The 17,481-nt window shown below is 42.6% G+C and overlaps 2 protein-coding genes across 2 annotated transcripts; one reads left to right on the plus strand and one right to left on the minus strand.

Moving 5' to 3' along the window:
• Positions 1-5,295: 5,295 nt before the first annotated feature.
• LOC311149747 (NACHT, LRR and PYD domains-containing protein 3) lies at positions 5,296-10,856 on the plus strand. The gene is made up of 9 exons (XM_084186959.1): positions 5,296-5,490; positions 5,761-7,390; positions 8,247-8,408; positions 8,748-8,921; positions 9,037-9,210; positions 9,357-9,530; positions 9,646-9,819; positions 9,974-10,141; positions 10,555-10,856. Exons 1-9 carry the CDS (start codon positions 5,463-5,465, stop codon positions 10,622-10,624), a joined length of 2,754 nt encoding a protein of 917 aa, XP_084043085.1. The 5' UTR covers positions 5,296-5,462; the 3' UTR covers positions 10,625-10,856.
• Positions 10,627-17,124, minus strand: LOC311149748 (ceramide synthase 5-like). The gene is made up of 11 exons (XM_084186960.1): positions 16,750-17,124; positions 15,176-15,278; positions 14,627-14,757; positions 14,465-14,522; positions 14,189-14,239; positions 13,938-14,030; positions 12,779-12,907; positions 12,128-12,234; positions 11,779-11,935; positions 11,337-11,510; positions 10,627-11,215 (listed from the first exon to the last, which is right to left on the minus strand). The coding sequence occupies exons 1-10, from the start codon at positions 16,920-16,922 to the stop codon at positions 11,358-11,360; spliced, it is 1,155 nt and encodes a 384-aa protein (XP_084043086.1). The 5' UTR covers positions 16,923-17,124; the 3' UTR covers positions 10,627-11,215; positions 11,337-11,357.
• Between the last annotated feature and the right edge of the window lie 357 nt (positions 17,125-17,481).

The raw sequence follows: 17,481 nt of genomic DNA on the forward strand, positions 1-17,481 counted from the left end.
ACGTTTTTTCTTCTTCTAATAGTTATCATGAAATGAGGAAGGGACATAAAGTCATTTTTTGCCCCAGCAAACAAAAAAGTGAGAGAAACAAATCGAGGTTTTGAGAAAGTTGAGGAAGAGGGAGAGCCAGCATGTGATGAAAGTGAGGGGTCTGACAAAGAGAGGGAAATTCCAGAGGGTGAGGAGGATGAAGAAGAGGGTGAGGAGGATGAAGAAGAGGGTGAGGAGAATGAAGAAGAGGGCGAGGAGAATGAAGAAGAGGGTGAGAAGCATGAAGAAGAAAGCATACAGGGACAGAGAGATGAACAGCCAGAGGGACAGCAAGTGGATCCATGTGGATCAAGTACTGCACCATCAGGTTTGTGATGAGGAAGGTTCTTACTATTTGCAAAGCAATGCAATTACAATGTAATGGTAGGCCTGCTGGGTGTCCTTAAAATGCTGCTTTCTGCTGTTAATTCTTTTTTGTGTCAATATGGCTCTGTTTTTTTTTTTAAGTAAATACTTTGCCTACATTTTGAAATACATGCAGATATACAGTAAATAAATGTTGTAGTTGTGCCCTATGTTTACTGTCCATCTTCTTCAGATATCAGCAAGTCTAAGTATGACGTACCAGTACAGCCGAACTTGAAGATATTCCCAACCACACTGATGGGGGACAGAAGACGAAGCTTCAGACCAAACTGGTACACTACTCATCCATGGCTTGAGTATTCTGTAATGACGGACTCTACATGTTGCTATGCATGTAGACATTTTAGCACACCAAATGCCCCAGACACCGTTTTTGTTTCAACACCTGGTTTTACAAACTGGAAAAAGGCAACTATGAGAAATGCAGGGTTTTCACTACATGCAAAGTCTGAACGACACAAGTGTGCAATGATCGCATGGAGGGATTATCAAAGAGCTGTTAGAACTGACGCAACACTAACAGATCTCCTTGACAAAGAACACACTAAACAAGTACAAGAAAATCAGGCATACATTAAAACAGTTGGGGAAGTGCTGTTGCTTACAGCTACACAAAACATAGCACAAAGAGGACATGATGAATCTGAAGGGTCCACTAACAAAGGAAACTTTAGGGAAATTCTTAACACAGTTGCTAACCACGACCAACTTGTTAAGAGAAGATTAACTTCCATTCACAATGCAAAGTACACAAGCAAGATCATCCAGAATGAGGTTTTGGGTTGTTTGGCAGAAATGGTTCGGTCTGAAATCATAGAAGAAGTGAAGAAAAGTGAGGTTTTTAGCGTCATGGCAGATGAAACAAAGGATATTTCAAAAAAAGAACAGATGTCCTTCACACTCAGGTACTATTACAATGGGGCCATTAAGGAGAGTTTTCTCCATTTTGAATCTGCAGAGAGGTTAGATGCAGCAGGGCTTACTGGAAAAATAGTACACTTACTGGAACGTTATGGCCTGGACTACAAAAATAACCTCGTAGGCCAAGCGTACGATGGCGCTGCCGTTATGAGCGGTAAGCATTCAGGGGTTCAGGCAAGGATCAAAGAACAGGCTAAATTTGCCTTCTACGTCCATTGTAGTGCTCATTGTCTGAATTTAGTGTTAGTTGATGTAGTCAAAAGTGTCCCAGAAACGGAGGAGTTTTTTTCTTTGTTACAGAGTCTTTATATGTTTACTTCTTCCTCATATGTGCACCCAAAATGGCTGTCTCTCCAAAGAGAAATGTATGGCAGAACCAGAGAGCTGCAACGTTTAAGCGACACACGTTGGTCATGCCGATTTCTAGCCCTACGTAATATCATGGACACTCTACCTGCCCTTAAACGACTACTGCAAGAGATTGCTCAAGAACGTCATGGTGAAAGAACTGTTGAGGCCCGAGGTCTTCTTGCTCAAATTGACCTAGAATTTGTTGTGCATCTTGTTACTCTGCGTAAGTTGTTTGGGGAGACAAAGCTATTGTCTGACATGTTACAGTCACAAACTGTTGATCTGTCAAGTGCTGTTGACTTAGTAAATGCTTTAGTCCTGACATTGAAAGACCACAGGCAGGAGTCTTTCTTTGATGAGTTGTGGGATGAAGCATTGAATATTTGTGAGCAGTGTGATTCTGCAACAAGGTCAGTGGCGAAACGTCAGAAAATGCTGAGCTCTAGACTCAGTGGCTACTGCACGCTAAGCACTGTTGGTCAGAGGGAGGTAGAACGTGACAAAGATATGTTTCTCACATCATTTTTCTATCCTGTAATTGACAGCATGCTCAATGAGTTGAACAGACGTTTCTCCAATACAAACTGTGAGCTCATGAGAAGCATACAGTCTCTCAGTCCCCAGAGTGATACCTTTTTAAAGGAGAGCAATGTTTTTTCATTTGGCCGTTTGTATAATGCAGACATTGATGATTTAGGGCATGAGCTCCATCAATTTAAGAGAGTTTTGGACAGAAAAATACAGAGTGGTGAAGTCAAAAAGCCATGCAGTACAGTTGAGCTGGTTTGTTTTATTGAGCCATACAGGGAAGTTTTCTTTGAGCTCTTTAGACTGTGCAAGATTGCTGTAACCCTTCCTGTAAGCTCAGCCTCTTGCGAACGCAGTTTCTCCACACTGAAACTGATAAAAACCTTCCTGCGGTCCACCACTAGTGATGAGAGACTCAGTGATCTTGGTGTCCTGAGCATAGAGTCCAGAAGGGCCAAGGCTCTGGATCTTGATGTATTTGTGGACCGTTTTGCCAGACAGCACAACCGCCGTATCCTGTTGCTGTAGTGTATCTATATGATATATACGCTAGTAGCGTATGAGTGCCGCTGTGAGGAAAAAGAGATATAATGAACAATAAAACAACAAGCTTGAGCTTCTTAAGACACGGTGGGTTTATCTGTTCTCAATACCACCGGTAAAATGAATGGAGTTAGTCTGGTGTCCACATGAAGTTACGTGTGTAGACAAAGAGTCTGGTGTCCATATGAAGTTAGATGTGTAGACAGAGACAGTCTGGTGTCCATATGAAGTTAGATGTGTAGACAAAGAGTCTGGTGTCCATATGAAGTTACATGTGTAGACAGAGACAGTCTGGTGCCCATATGAAGTTAAATGTGTAAACAAAGACAGTCTGGTGTCCATATGAAGTTACATGTGTAGACAGAGACAGTCTGGTGCCCATATGAAGTTACATGTGTAGACAAAGAGTCTGGTGTCCATATGAAGTTACATGTGTAAACAGAGACGGTCTGGGGTCCATATGAAGTTAGATGTGTAGACAAAGACAGTCTGGTGTCCACATGAAGTTACATGTGTCTACTTAGATGAACCCACCGTGTCTTAAGAAGCTGAAGCTTGTTTTATTTTTCATTTTACATCATCTATCTTTTTTTCCTCACAGTACCAGTAGTTCCACACACTACTAGAGTGTATGTATGTTTGTATGTATGTATATATATCCCACCAATCCTCTCTCAAGAGGTTTTCAAAAAGGGGCAAACTCATGTCTCAAGACCTGCTTCTGTTGGTTCCCCTCTCCTGCCTGTAACTTTCCATCCACATCCCCAAAGTTTTGTGGCCCATTATGACATCACTCCATTAAGTGATTGCTGCATGTACTGCTCTAAGGAAACACTTCTCTCTCTCTCTCTCTCTCTCTCTCTCTCTCTCTCGATAGATAGATAGAGTTTATGATTTTATTCTTTTGAATTATCTCTGCCAAACATCTATGTACTACAAATCTTCAAGCTCCACAGATGTTTTATGGCATCCACTAAACCTCTTTAGATATTTGTAAATTATACAGTGTGATACCTTTCAACGAAAGTTTATTTTATTTTTTACCAACTATGATTTTTCCTTTTGAAAACAAGCAAAGCAAGAAAAAAAAGAAACAAAATCACTCCAATCATTGCACACTTGTGTCGTTCAGACTTTGCAGGTCCAGCTTTGACATGATGATCTAACTAACACTAATATTGTAACTAATATTGTAACTGAAATATGTATGATCCTATGATGAGCGATTGCTTACTTCCCTTTCACTCTTAAAAAATTACTGAAAAAAAATGTGTATAAAAAGGTATATGTAGTATATGTTTGTTTAGTGAGCATTCATGCTGTCATTTTTTCCTAATGTGAACTATGGTGGAAATGTGCTGTCCTAAATGGACTTGCCCATATATGTTGTAAAGCCTTTTTTTGTACACCTGCTCATCAACTGACAGTGAAGTACACAAAGACACAGACACACACACACACACACACAGACACCTGTAATATTCTTGTTTTCATGTTGTTGCTGATATCCATCAGTGTTGTTCATATTGCTACATTGTGTTGACATGATTGTTGCTTTTAAACGAATGTTAACTTAATGTTTATTGTCTGCATCCTATTGGACTACTGGATGTTAATGTGTAACACGTTTCCCTGTTTATATGCTTTAGCAATACTGTATGTCAATATGGTCATGCTAGTAAAGCCTCTTTGAATTGAATTTCTTTTCTGATTTGGTTTATTTTACCTAAATGGATACAGGGTAGTGTGTTTTGTTTATAAATCACTCAGAAAGTTTTCTTTCTTAAAACAAAATGTGGAATCAACTGTCCACAGTAGTGGGGCTTCCATAAATAGGAAATGGCACATTGTTGTACCCTTTGTTGTATCCTGGAGTTTTGTTCACATTGAATATGAACCCTGTATTTGTACCCTGTACTTTTTTTTTTTTTTTTTTTTTTTTAATTTTTATGGCACTATCTCTCTTGCATCTGCACTCTTGTACAAAATACGTGTTATAATAAATGTCATATGATTTTAAAGTAAAATAAAGTTTATAATCTTTGAATATCATGTGTTGCCAGTTTTTTTATGTGTGCCCCCCTGATTAAACACTGGCCCCTCCTTGGCCCCCCTAGTAAAATGTGTCTAGAACCGCCACTGGTTGGGACTGCTGTTGGGACAGCTTTATGTATGGCCTAACAGTTTCTGGGCACCGTTTGTCACCGTTATAGTGCAATTAATGTATTGTTTAGTGTTATGTAGTGGCTTTGCTGGCATGCATCCCACATCTTTTCTTTATGTCCCACCAAAATGTACATGCTAAAATCGCCACTGCCTCTAGGGGTCATCGGACCCCAGGTTGAATACCCCTGTTCTATAGTATTGGCTGGCTGAAACCAATGACAGTTTTGAAGGATGAAACTAGTAGACCCTGCTGCCGTTTGGTGTTTCCGCATGTTCATTAGAATAACTCGTTCCCAAAAAGGAGCGGTTGAATCTTGCCCATAAAGGATATTGCACATATCACTTCCTTCTTTTTCATCCTCTATACTAGCTGCCACCCGGAACATATTGTACAGTTGCACAGATAAAACATCGGCTGTAATTCGTTTTCATTAATTTGCAAAAACATACTGTTTTAAGCCTCTACCACGCATTTTATTGTCTCTTGCTCTGAACGAACGAAAACACAGGACACCAGCGGGAATTATAGATACATTATGGCCACATCGAAGGATTGTTTTCAAAGTAAGTAAACGCGCCCCTTAACAATTTGATTTTCATGTAAATGTTGGCTACTTTGTGCAACCCAGACATTAAAAGCAAGTGCAACCGCCTAGAAAACTTTAACGCACAATATGGTTGACCATATAGTGACAAATGACTTTGCTTGTTTGATTTTGCATGCATTTGCGTCTGTGTACTCTTTGCTCCAATATGTGTGTGCCAACTTTGCGTTGATGCATGTGCTTGCGTCTCAACGTTCCCTTTTTCAAACTGCTGTTGTTCTCTCGACAGCTATCCACACAATACACAAGGAAGCACTGCTGGCCCATAGAAAGCAGAAGTCAGAGGACACATCAACCCTTCTTGGAGGCCAGTTGCCGAATAAAGTTGTGCATGATAATAATTACATTACGCTCATGACCGCTGGTCCTGATGTGTCAGACAAACAGATGCAAGAGAATCCACAGTCATTTCAACATGCCATTCTAACTGCACTGCCCGAAGACAGACACCAGCCCAAACCTGTTATAGTGGTTGGTCCAGCAGGAGTTGGCAGAACCACTGCCTTGGAGAAGCTGATAGTGGACTGGGCCACGGGCAAACATCTCCAACACTTTTCCTGTGTCTTCCATTTCACGTTCAGGGATCTGAATACCCATAAGGGGGCGCTGTCTCTGCAGGCATTGCTGCTTCAGCGCTACAGTCACCTCTCCCCTGAGTCCCTGGCTCTAGTCTTGCAGAAGCCAAAGTCTCTGCTGTTTGTGTTTGATGGTCTGCATCAGTACCAGCACAGCCTGCACCCCCCCACATCCCTGACCCTCTGCTCTGACCCTCACCAGCCAGCCTCAGTCGCTGTGCTAGTGGCCAGCCTGGTGCATGGACCTCTGCTGAAGGGGGCAGCCATACTGCTGACCTCAAGGCCTACCGCAGCCAGTCTTGAGTCTCTAGATGGCCACCGCGTGGAGCTGTTGGGGTTTCTGAAGGCCCAGAGGAAGGCCTATTGCGACAAGTTCTTCTCTGATCCAAGTGTAGCCAGTCGAGCGTTTGAGAACATAGAAAGGACAATGGGGTTCTATGATTTCTGCGCCTCTCCTAGATTCTGCTGGACGACGTGTTCCATTTACAAGTCTCTAATGGAGGCTGGAGAGAGTCTTCCTGAGACACTAACCCAGGTGTTCGTTTACATCACCGTCCAGCTTATTCGGGCACTGACATTGGACAAGGCCAATGTTAGAGACCTGGTGACCTCCCTGGGTAGAATGGCTTCCCATTGCTGTCTTGGCCCGCATTCAAACTGCTCCAAAGAAGAAATTGCCTCCACTGGTGTTCAAAAGTTTCTAACAACTCCAACATCACTGAAAGATTTCCTGCACGTGGATGGTGACCTGGAATCGCACGACTGCGTTTTCTCCTTCCACACCCAGATGATCCAAGAGTTTCTCTTGGCTGCATCCTTCTACTTAGACGAGTCAGAAGCAGTGAGTGTGGAAGAAATGTTGGAGAACCATGAGGGTTGCGTAGAGTTTCTTGACCTTTACCTGGCAGGGCTTTCTGAGCCCTCTCAGAGGAAGCCTCTGGAATCTGAACTGGGAGAGTTCAACACTGACCACATCATGGACTTCAGCAGCTGGTTTAAAAGCACCTCTCGGAAGGCACTGGAGAGCTATCACAAAGACAGACACCTCCATTACTTTCATCTACTCCATCAACGTCAGAATGAGAAGCTGGTGAAGGAGATCATCACTCCGTCTGCCCGTGGCATCAGCTATGGCGTTCTGGGTGTACAGGACTGTGTGTCTCTCAGCTACATAGTGACATGTCTGGGGGAGTGGGATCAACTGAATCTGTACAGCAGCAAGGATTTAACTGAGGAGAAAGCTTACCTTTTGGTTCCTGCCATACGTCTCTCTCATAAAATAATGTGAGTAATTGAGGAAACAGAAAATAAATGCAATTTGTGGTCTAGTATTTTGCTGCTAGTAAGTGTGTGACCCAATCCAGTTTGGTAAACGATATGATAAAGTGACAATCAATACCTCTCATCTGCAACTAGAAAGTAAAACAGAATCCTACCACTGTGGGACCACATACATACAAATAATTTCCAAACAAATTCTCAAACAAATGATGTAGCTACTGTAGCGACCCTGGTTTATAAGCATGGATCGCTACACTACTATTCTACAGCTATACATTACTTCTGTCGTAAAAACAAATGATCTGTAATTACTGTTCCTCTCCAGATAGTGGAAAGAGACATATTACATTGTGATTTACTGTATGCGTGGTATGTAGGTTACATTGTATAAATTAATTCCAAAACCTTTATGTATCAAAAAGTTCACATTTTGTAATATTTCAACAGTTCTTAAAGGGGAAATCCACTGTTGCTACATTCATTTTAGGGCTTATAAATTAATGATATATACCCATTGATTCTTGAAAAATATAACTTATAAATGCCTCATGGTTTTAGTTCAACTGTCTCACCCCAGCAGAACCTCAAATATAAGCTTGTTTTACTCCAATGTTTGTAAACAAACACTAACCTCAAAACATGGTTAAAACTATAATTTTGATATCATGGATGGTCAGTCCTTGTATCCATAGCTTTGTCTATGAATTTGAGTGGTTACATTTCTCCAGCCCCATCCCTCAGCTTTTTACCAACAGTGGTGGGGTGACTGCTTTGTTATTGTTTCAACTGTGGATTTGCCCTTTAAACCATCACCAGAGCTGCATACTCATGCACATCTCTCCATCTGTTTTGTCCACAGCCTGGTTCAGAGCTCTCTCAGTGCTGGGGCGCTCGCTCACCTGGCCTCAGCCCTCAGCCAGGGAAGGACCACAGAGCTGGATATGTCCTACAACCCCATGGGTGACACAGGCTTCAAAGTTCTTTGCACAGGACTTGGGGACTGCAACATACAAACATTAAAGTGAGTTCCATCTCACTTCACAGAATATGACATATACAGGGTTTGCATCATGCCATTCAAATGTAATGCACAATCTAATATTGATGGCGGTGTTACAGTAAATTACGATTTCAAAATGTTCTCAACTTCAATAGGTTATTGAAGACGAGGTCCCATACTACTCATACACTGAATATGAAGCATTTAAAAAATATGACGCCATAAACTTAATTATAACACTATTATAACTTCCTTATAACAGGCTTATATTGGCATTTGGCCCATGCTATTGAATTACATAATAGTCAAGTATCTTGGTCTGTTTGTTGTATCTAAATGGATGATGATTGGTTTCTGTAGACTTCCAGTGTGCGGGTTGACAGAGGCTTGCTGTGGGGACCTGGTGGCAGTCCTGACCTCGGAGAAATCCCATCTCCACGTGTTGGAGCTGAGGGGGAATACATTCCATGACCAGGGGCTCAGGAAGCTGAGCCAAGCACTGGGAAGCCCTTACTGCAAACTGCAGGAGCTTCAGTACGTACTCTAGCACAGATATTGTAATGGTATCATTTTGGAAGAAGAATACATCTATGATTGACAGTTCAAATATCATTATTAGCCTGTAATTAGTTGACTTTGTTTTGTCCAGGCTACCGATGTGTGAGTTGACGGGGGGGTCCATGGAGGCCTTGTCAACTGCACTGTGCGCTGGCCAATCAGAGTTGAGAATACTGAACCTGGCCCAGAACACCCTCACCGACCAGGGGGTGGATTGGCTGGCCAAGGCTCTCCAATATCCCTGCTGCCAACTGCAAAGCCTGATGTAAGGACCAGACAGATAATGGATGCTGTTATTATAGTCACAACAGCTCACTCACGTCTCAAGGACAAATAAAAAACAACACATTGCTCAGATATGGAGATATGTGATATGTCTCCTGATTCCCTCTCTGCTCTACCCCTTGCCAGATTGTTTGATAATGAGTTGACGGCTGCGTGTTGTGCTGGTGTGGCTGAGGCCTTGCAGTCAGATGGCTGTAGGCTGACTGAGCTGGATCTGTCTGTGAATGAGTTGGGCCAGGAGGGGGCACTGCAGCTGTGTAAGGCCCTCAGCAAGCCTGGACGCCCACTGGAGAAACTGAGGTACCGCAGTCCGCAGCATACTTGTTGTGTATTATCTGTTGTAGTCTGGGGACCCCCTTGGAAACGAGACCATTCATGCCTTTGTATCAGAACCAATTAGGGTTTTCTGTTGCAGCTTGGTCCGCTGTGAGTTGACTCCCCTGGTCTTCAAGGAGTTGGGCATCTTACTGAGCAGTGGGACCTCTGGACTGAGAACACTGTCTGTGGGCCTGAACAAAATAGGAGACGAAGGAGCCAAACATCTCTGGGTCGCACTGGGAGACAAACGGTGCAAGCTGGAGCACCTGGAGTAAGTGAAGCCAGACCGGTTTTGCTTTGCTATGGCTCAGTGTAACACTTGAATACTCACTTTGTGTGTGTGATATCTATGTCACATCAAAGATTGAGGTATAAACCAAGGCCAAGTCCTTGACAAAACTGAGATAATTGTGTGTGTGTTACAGTGTTGAGATGATCCAGCTGACGGATGCCTGTGTTGGAGACCTGAGTGTGGCGGTGAGGGCCAGTGGCTCCCTGAAGAGCCTGGTCCTGAAAAACAACCGTCTGACTGACACCTCAGTCCCAGCCCTGGTCCAAGTCATGCAGGATAGCCGCACCATGCAGGAGATGAAGTGAGTGAGCCAAGTAGTGGCAGATTCCACTGATACATTGTAGTAGTATTGATGGTTTTCTACACAATAGTATTCATGCATTAGTGTTCAGTGCAATTTACATTTTGATAGTACCACACCAGAGGAGGCTGGTGGGAGGAGCTATAGGAGGACAGGCTCATTGTAATGGCTGGAATTAAATAAATGGAAGAGTCAAACGTGGTTTCCATATGTTTGCTGTGTTTGATAGGTTCCAAAAAAAATCCATTCCAGCCATTACAATAAGCCCATCCTCCTATAGCTCCTTCCACAGCCTCCTCTGTACCACACACAAAAGACGTTTAAGATGTTTCGTAATTCCTACTGCTGTTGAGAAATTTGTGTCATGTGAAAAGTGTAAGGGTTCTTCTGACATTTGCCTTCCTGTCTTTCAGTCTGCAGTATAACGACTTCAGTGAAGACGTGTTTGAGATGATGGACCAGTGTGCTAAAATCAAATACTAACAAAAAAATTACCCTTTAATGTCACCACAAAAATCCATTGACAGCATTTGTTCTAGCCCTCCATTCTTTCTACTATAGAGTTTCATGACAATGGGCTTCAAACCAGCCATGGGGCTGAACTGTGTTTGATAGTGAACACATTCATGAGGTCACTTGAGTATCATTGCTATAATTTTGTTTGTCAAAAGATGTTAACTAATGATTTGGTTCAAATAAATGTTTTTAATGAGAGAAATACAGATTATTTCTACTTTATTTTTTCCCCTCAGATGAGGGGAGGCAGCATATTCAGGAAGGCACACAATCTCCTACAACCATTAAAATATCACCGGTTTTGTCTATAAAGCTATCTCTCCAAGTAAAAAAAGTGAGTTATCAAAACGACATTGTAGTAATGAAGAAGAAGCAGTTTTTGACCGGTAAAACGTCTATGAAAACTTTCCTCCCCTACTTCCACTATAAGCAAAGGCAAAGTTGTAAACTTGATACAAAGAAACACACAGTGATAAATAGAGGTCCTCAAGGCAGCAAACATTGTCCATTGTATCATCGTCTTCACCACCCACACCAGCCCTGAGAGGGTTTGGTTTTCTGAAAGTCAAAGAAGAGTTGAAGTTCAGTTAAACAGAGACGGGGCCCATTTTAAGTGGCACACAGCAGAGGGGATCCATTTCAGAACCCCCCCCCACCCCCGTGTCCAGTTCATAATCACCTCTCCCAGTGTTCAGTGGTCTTATGTTCCACCTTTGGCGAAGCCATTGGTCCCGTTGTCTTTTTTTGGTGATTGCTCGCTACCGTTGGGATGTGACTTGTTCCTGCTCTTGACATTGGTGTCCGTCTCCTCTTCTGAGCTGCTCTCGATGTCACTACGGTCGTCCTTCGCCACCTTTTAAAAGGGACAGAGTTTGTGCTCAGTAACATAATGAATAGTCTGCGGAGGAATCATACAAGGAATCAGATCATCAACGTATTACTGTTTTTCCTCCCTAAACTTGAATAGATGGTCTGTGTAAAAAGAGAAATGTTTTGATATTGGCAAATTTTTCTTTTTAGGTCCACAACTACAATGTGAGCATATTACACAAACTATCACTGTTGCTACCATAGGTTCACTATTATTCACAGACAGAGTAAAGTTAAACACACATACACACCTTGCCCTTGAATATGGCTTTGATGGCAATTCGAGCGATGAGGTAGAACCAGAAGACATGAAGAGACTGCAAGACCAGAAGCAGGCCGTTCAACAGCCACCAGGACCGGTAAGGACCAACGATCTCCCAGCTCTCCACCAGCACACTGTATATAATCCTTCAACACACGCACACACCAAGCACACACGTTACTAGGGCACCGTCACAAGGAGACGCCAAAAAAGGCAAATCCTTTTATAGAAATCAAATTAATTATACATCTATCCTATAGTGCTGAGGACAGAATGGCTGGAGTTAGATAACGCAGCTCTGTGCCTTGTTGCATAATTCAATATGTACCCCCCCTTACCAAAAGGGATAGATGACAAGTCGTGTGATGAAGAAGACGATGCTGAATACTACAAAGCCGGTGTCACAAATCCGCTGGTACTTTGCATAATTGGCCAGTTTGGCCAACTTGGGGAGAAGGAAATGAATAAGCACATGAGTACAGATAGCAAACCAACATAAACATGTTTAATTCTCCTTTAATGACACCTCTCTCGCTGTACCTTGGTAAACAGACATGTTAAACAGTCAGATTCCAGTTAAACAGGTATTAGCTAAATGCAGCAGTAGGGCACACAGCTGTTCAAACAGAGCAAACACACGCCAGGGTGAAACCCTGTACTCTCACACCCACATAGACCATACATTATATTTCAGTTTGGTGTGAAACCACCTCAGCCAGTAAAAAGACAGCTCTACACAAACAGTATAGTATAGGCCAGAGCCATATATATAGAGTTAGGCCAACTTTTAGAATTTTGAATATTGTTCTAATTCTAGACATTCAGTTACATAGCATTGTTTAAATATTCCCCATGTAATGTTAATGAGGAGCTAACATGGCTGCCATAGAATGTTGAAGTGTTATATAAATGTATCATAATGCAGAAACCGCATTGGCCCAACTCTCTAAATACATGGCTCTGGTATAGGCCCTTGATCTTTTATCTACCTCCAGCACGATGTCGGAGGCATCATGGACACACATGACCAGAGTGCCTATTCGCAGCATGTTGTTACAGTAGGAGAAGGTGATGAGAGTTATGGTGGCCAGGTGATGGACAAACATGATGAGGAAATCCTGTCAGAGGACGAAGGTAAACAAACAAACACAGAGAGAGAGAGAGAGATATTTACACACATCCCATTTCATGCCAATAAAGTGCATAGAATCACTGAGTGAGTGGAACCAAGGTCACAACACCCTGGTCTATTAAACATTCCAACACGTTCATTGACCTGATCCATTATACCCAACACGATAATGTCACCAGCTTTTGAAAAGGCTGCATCTGCTTGGCAATGAGAATTCTTCCACACAAGATTAATGATCTCCTAGGAACTTCACCAGATAATTTAAGTTATATATTAAACTAGATTACATGTACTGAGGATCTTTTCTTAACTTGAAACGATTTTGCAATGTGTTTGTCTTTATTGCTCCTGCTTAAGGATCTTTGCAATTGTAATGGTGTACAAAGATGCTAGGGTAAAACATAGGAGTATTGGAAACCTTTACAACCTCATAACATGCTAAACTTGCTAAGTGATACAAATAACAATCTTCCTTTCCCCTTGACCCACTACCAGAGAACAGCACAGTGCTAATGTAATTCTACCTCTTCCAGCAGCACCCATGTGACAATGGATTAGGTCTACTCTCAGTAGGATTGGACTCTGGGCTAGTGCTCCATACATTAACTCCTGTCCCAAACTATGCCTCTACAGAACCTCACTGCTGCGTCTAACCTGTTAATCAGAGTTTACACAGTATCGTAGGCCTTCTATAAAAAAAACAATAATAAACTTGCTAATCTAGAGTGACACTAAAGTGTCTCTGAAATTAAGTAACAAAAACAGGACAGACTGGCTCCAATTCTGGCTAGACGACCAAAGACTTTCCAGAAAATCAAGTGGATTTAAATGGCTTGCATACCAGCTACAATAGATTGGCCAATTAGAACGAAGCAAAGCCACTGGCTGAAGAGGTGGTAGGATTAGTGTTTTTGAGAGAGGGGAGCACAATCGCTGCAGTTTCTGTCTGCCCTCCACTCCAAGTCCATCTACCCCACTCCAAGTCGTCGTCCCCCCAACCCAGTCACCTGACTCACCTTCCTTTTGATGTCTGTGAACTGGGAGAACATGAGGGACCAGTAGAAGGCCAGCTCGGCTACATAGTAGTTGTACTGGCCAGGACTCAGCGTCTGTGGAAACAAGGAAGAACAATAACATGGTATCTTTAGCAAAACCGGACCATATTGAGAACATGAACAACCCCTATGGTTAGGAATTTAATCTTCATCTGTTGACTATTTAGAGGAATGATCATGGTATTTAGGTACTTGGTATGTAGATCCTTCACCTGAAATGGGTAGTTGTACCAGCATTGCCGTGTGTCCCACATCCAAGAAGACTAGAGGAGGACATGCACATGTCAAAGATAATCAAAGAGGATAACACAATGCTTATCAATATGACTTCCTCTTGAAAGCGATCTGCATAGTCAGCATGTTTATCTTTTTGTTACTTTCTTTCCTATAGTAACAACTATTTTAAAAAGGGCTCCTTTCAATTTAAAGTGTATTTGAATTATATTAAAGTTATTCAGTGTAGTGCAGTATAAGTCAATTCAACTCACCACCCACAGATAGCGAATCGCATAGGTAAATATACCGGTATAAAACGTCAACCTCCACCTAGACGCAAAAGAAAGACCAAAGGAAACAAATAAAATAAAATAAACAGAACAGCAATGCTGTAGCTAGCGCATCTAGATTGATAAAGACTTTTCAGAACCTACATGCTCTCGCAGAACTTTGTGAGAGTACTGGGCTTGTCCTGGTTCCTCCGGAGTCGGAACCATCTCTGGACTTTCCGCACATCCCAGTCCAGCTGCTTAGACAGCCCCTCGACCCGCCGCGAGTCTGGACTCTGAGGAAGACGATGGCGCAGGAGAGACAGAGACACTGTTTTAGCCAGAGTCAAAAACCCTACATTGTTGCCCTGCTAAACAAGTCAAGGGAAAGTTGGCTACAGCCAAAACAGACTGGCATCTACCAGAGCTAACTAGCATTGGACAATAACCAACTAAATCTGATCACACTTTCCCCTGACAAGCGAGTAAAAATCAAGTTCATCAGCATGGAATAAGTGTACAATATGTTTGATTTTTATCATTTCTACTGATTTTTTTTACTTCCACTAATCCACTTGCAATTACAGAACATCCAGTTCATTTACATGTGGTGAATTGCTTTTACATCGTGGGCGATAACATAAGAAACATTTCAAGTCACAATGCTGCATTTGTCCACCCAGCAGCAGCGCATGAGACCCATGCTTTAAGTACCGTTGTGGATGTAAACACCCTCTCCAGGACAGCGTTGGGCTGGGCTCGCCGGCTCACTCCAGCCTGAATCTGAAGTATGTTGGCACAGGGCTTGGCTACTAGCCTAAACACACACACAGCAACAGAGAGAGAGAACGATATTAAACATGGACACAGAGCTGGCTACAGTACCTAAAGTACTCCTAAGCAGAAACCTCAGCAGAGAAGACCATGGGTTTCACCAGGGGCGTATTCCACAAACAGACAGAGCTTTCACAGTTTACCCACAACTTTACTGTATGTGAAGTGTGTGTGTGTGTGTGTGTGTGTGTGTGTGTAAGATAGAAAGAGAGTTAGAATGGGAAAGTGTAGTGGAGGAAAACAGACAGTCAAAGGGAGAGTATGATGAGGAATGTAGCACTAACTCTAAACAGAGGAGGCTGATGAGCTGTCATGTGAGAGGGCGCTGGGTCGGGAGGAGAAAGCTCCTTGCTGAGAGTGAGACATACACTAACCAGCAAACAGAGGTCTATCACAAGACCTCCCTCACCTCAGTGTACTGCCTCTATGACCCATTCAAACAACATTCACTTCCTTCCTATCACACAATCCAATGTACTACCTAGGCCTAAACAAATGTCCAGCTAACATTTCAGAAAGCATCTGTTCAGGAGAGGCCTTGCTATGCATTGAATTCAAATGACCTATTTGGATAAGCAGACAGCCAGCATGCAATTCTATCTTGGAACGCAGAAGAGAACATCAGTAGTGCATATCATCAATAATCTTGTGTTTCCATTCCTTCTCTCTTCACCCTCATCTACAATGATCTGAAATCATATGGATAGTCAATAGAAAGCAGATGGATATTGACACACATCAAACCAGTCAAAGGGGAGGCCAAGGACACAAAAAGAGGAAGAGCCATTTTAGACTTTAGAGATGCACACCATATAATCCCATGGCCATGTCACTTGCAGCAGTCAGTCTGCGGTGATCTTTGTCCCTCTACAAAGATAAGCATCAGTGCAGTTGACCAAATTACACGCGAGATTTTACTTATTGGTTACAGAGATTACTCAAAGCCTGGTTACTAAGTGACTGTATGGCGTTTAATAGAACACAGGTCAATGAAGCCAGAAGGGTTACTGCTTCTCTCACGCCAGTTGCACAACAAAAACTAAATTAGGCTACCCTTCAGGTTAAACAAGACACCTATGATCCATATACTTTGTATACTATTTGTATACTCATAAGCTATTCGTAGCCTACTGTTGGCCTACACACACAGTAGCATACTATTCATATTTTCCACAGTGTTTGTGTCAATAGTCTAAATTGTATAGACTAGAGTAGAGTTTCGGGTACCTATCATCAGAAAACAATGCCTCATAGGCCAATCACCGCCCAAGGGCAGTTCGCTAATTAGTTCCTCTGACTGCGCGCGCACACACACACACACAGTCTCAGTTTAGCCAAGGACTTGGCCTTGGTTTATACCGCTAAATCTTTGATGATGCGACATACATATCAAATGCAGAATTATTTTGTTTACAAAGACAAATCAATATACGTTACTTTGTTACATAGCCTACCTCTCAAATAACACCCTGACAGCCAACACGCCAAAAGCCAGCGGTAAGCAGGAGAGTAGGTGGCCAGCTCTGGGGTACTCCTGTCCTGGTGGTGGGTGCTCGAGTTCCGCCCAAGTAACATTCGGTGGAAGCCAGAAACTCTCACTCCAAAACCAAGCTGAGAGCGAATTCATTTTGAGGTGATGCCGGTCCGTCTCAAAACAAAAAAAGCGTATATGTTGTGTGCAGCTGTGCGAGGGAGAAACCACCTGTTTCAGGCACTACTTTAGTAGACTTCTCATAGGTGTGTTGCGGCTCGAGAGTCTGCTACTACTGGATAGATTAAGGAAATAGGCTAGGTACTACCTCCTTCCTTCCCAGCACCATCAGCTCACTGGCATTTTTGTAAACTCTCATTCCCATGAGACCGCGTAGTCATGACGACACATTACAGGTAACGCCCATTACCGGCAACGCCCACGACGTGTCAGAGCTTTCGAACATCCCTTTATGTGTCATGAATTGCATAAGAACTAGCTTATGCAAAACTAAAAACAATCATGTTAGTCATAATAACAAAATAAAAATATGGTGAGAGGCTGCGTAATTTAGGGTGTTTTCACATATAGTCCCCATTAAAATAACCGATCTCAGTCCTCTTTAAAGAGAACTTGCCGTTGAATGAGGACTCAACTCTTGCCAGTTCACTTCACCTATTTTGTGGTCCGAGTCCTATTTGCATTCACATTGCTA

Source organism: Coregonus lavaretus (assembly GCF_964263955.1).
Source record: "Coregonus lavaretus genome assembly, chromosome: 22".
NCBI classification, from domain to species: Eukaryota; Metazoa; Chordata; class Actinopteri; order Salmoniformes; family Salmonidae; genus Coregonus; species Coregonus lavaretus.

Bases quoted from the DNA above. Each gene is read 5' to 3' on its own strand.
- LOC311149747 (XM_084186959.1), top strand. From the start codon at position 5,463: ATGGCCACATCGAAGGATTGTTTTCAAA. The intron at 5,491-5,760 runs GTAAGTAAACGC...TTCTCTCGACAG, and splicing joins ATCGAAGGATTGTTTTCAAA to CTATCCACACAATACACAAG. The intron at 9,531-9,645 runs GTACCGCAGTCC...TTTCTGTTGCAG, and splicing joins CGCCCACTGGAGAAACTGAG to CTTGGTCCGCTGTGAGTTGA.
- LOC311149748 (XM_084186960.1), bottom strand. From the start codon at position 16,922: ATGAATTCGCTCTCAGCTTGGTTTTGGAGTGAGAGTTTCTGGCTTCCA. The intron at 15,279-16,749 runs GTAGGCTATGTA...GTGTGTGTTTAG, and splicing joins GTCAGGGTGTTATTTGAGAG to GCTAGTAGCCAAGCCCTGTG. The intron at 11,936-12,127 runs GTAAGGGGGGGT...CGTGTGTTGAAG, and splicing joins CTTGTCATCTATCCCTTTTG to GATTATATACAGTGTGCTGG.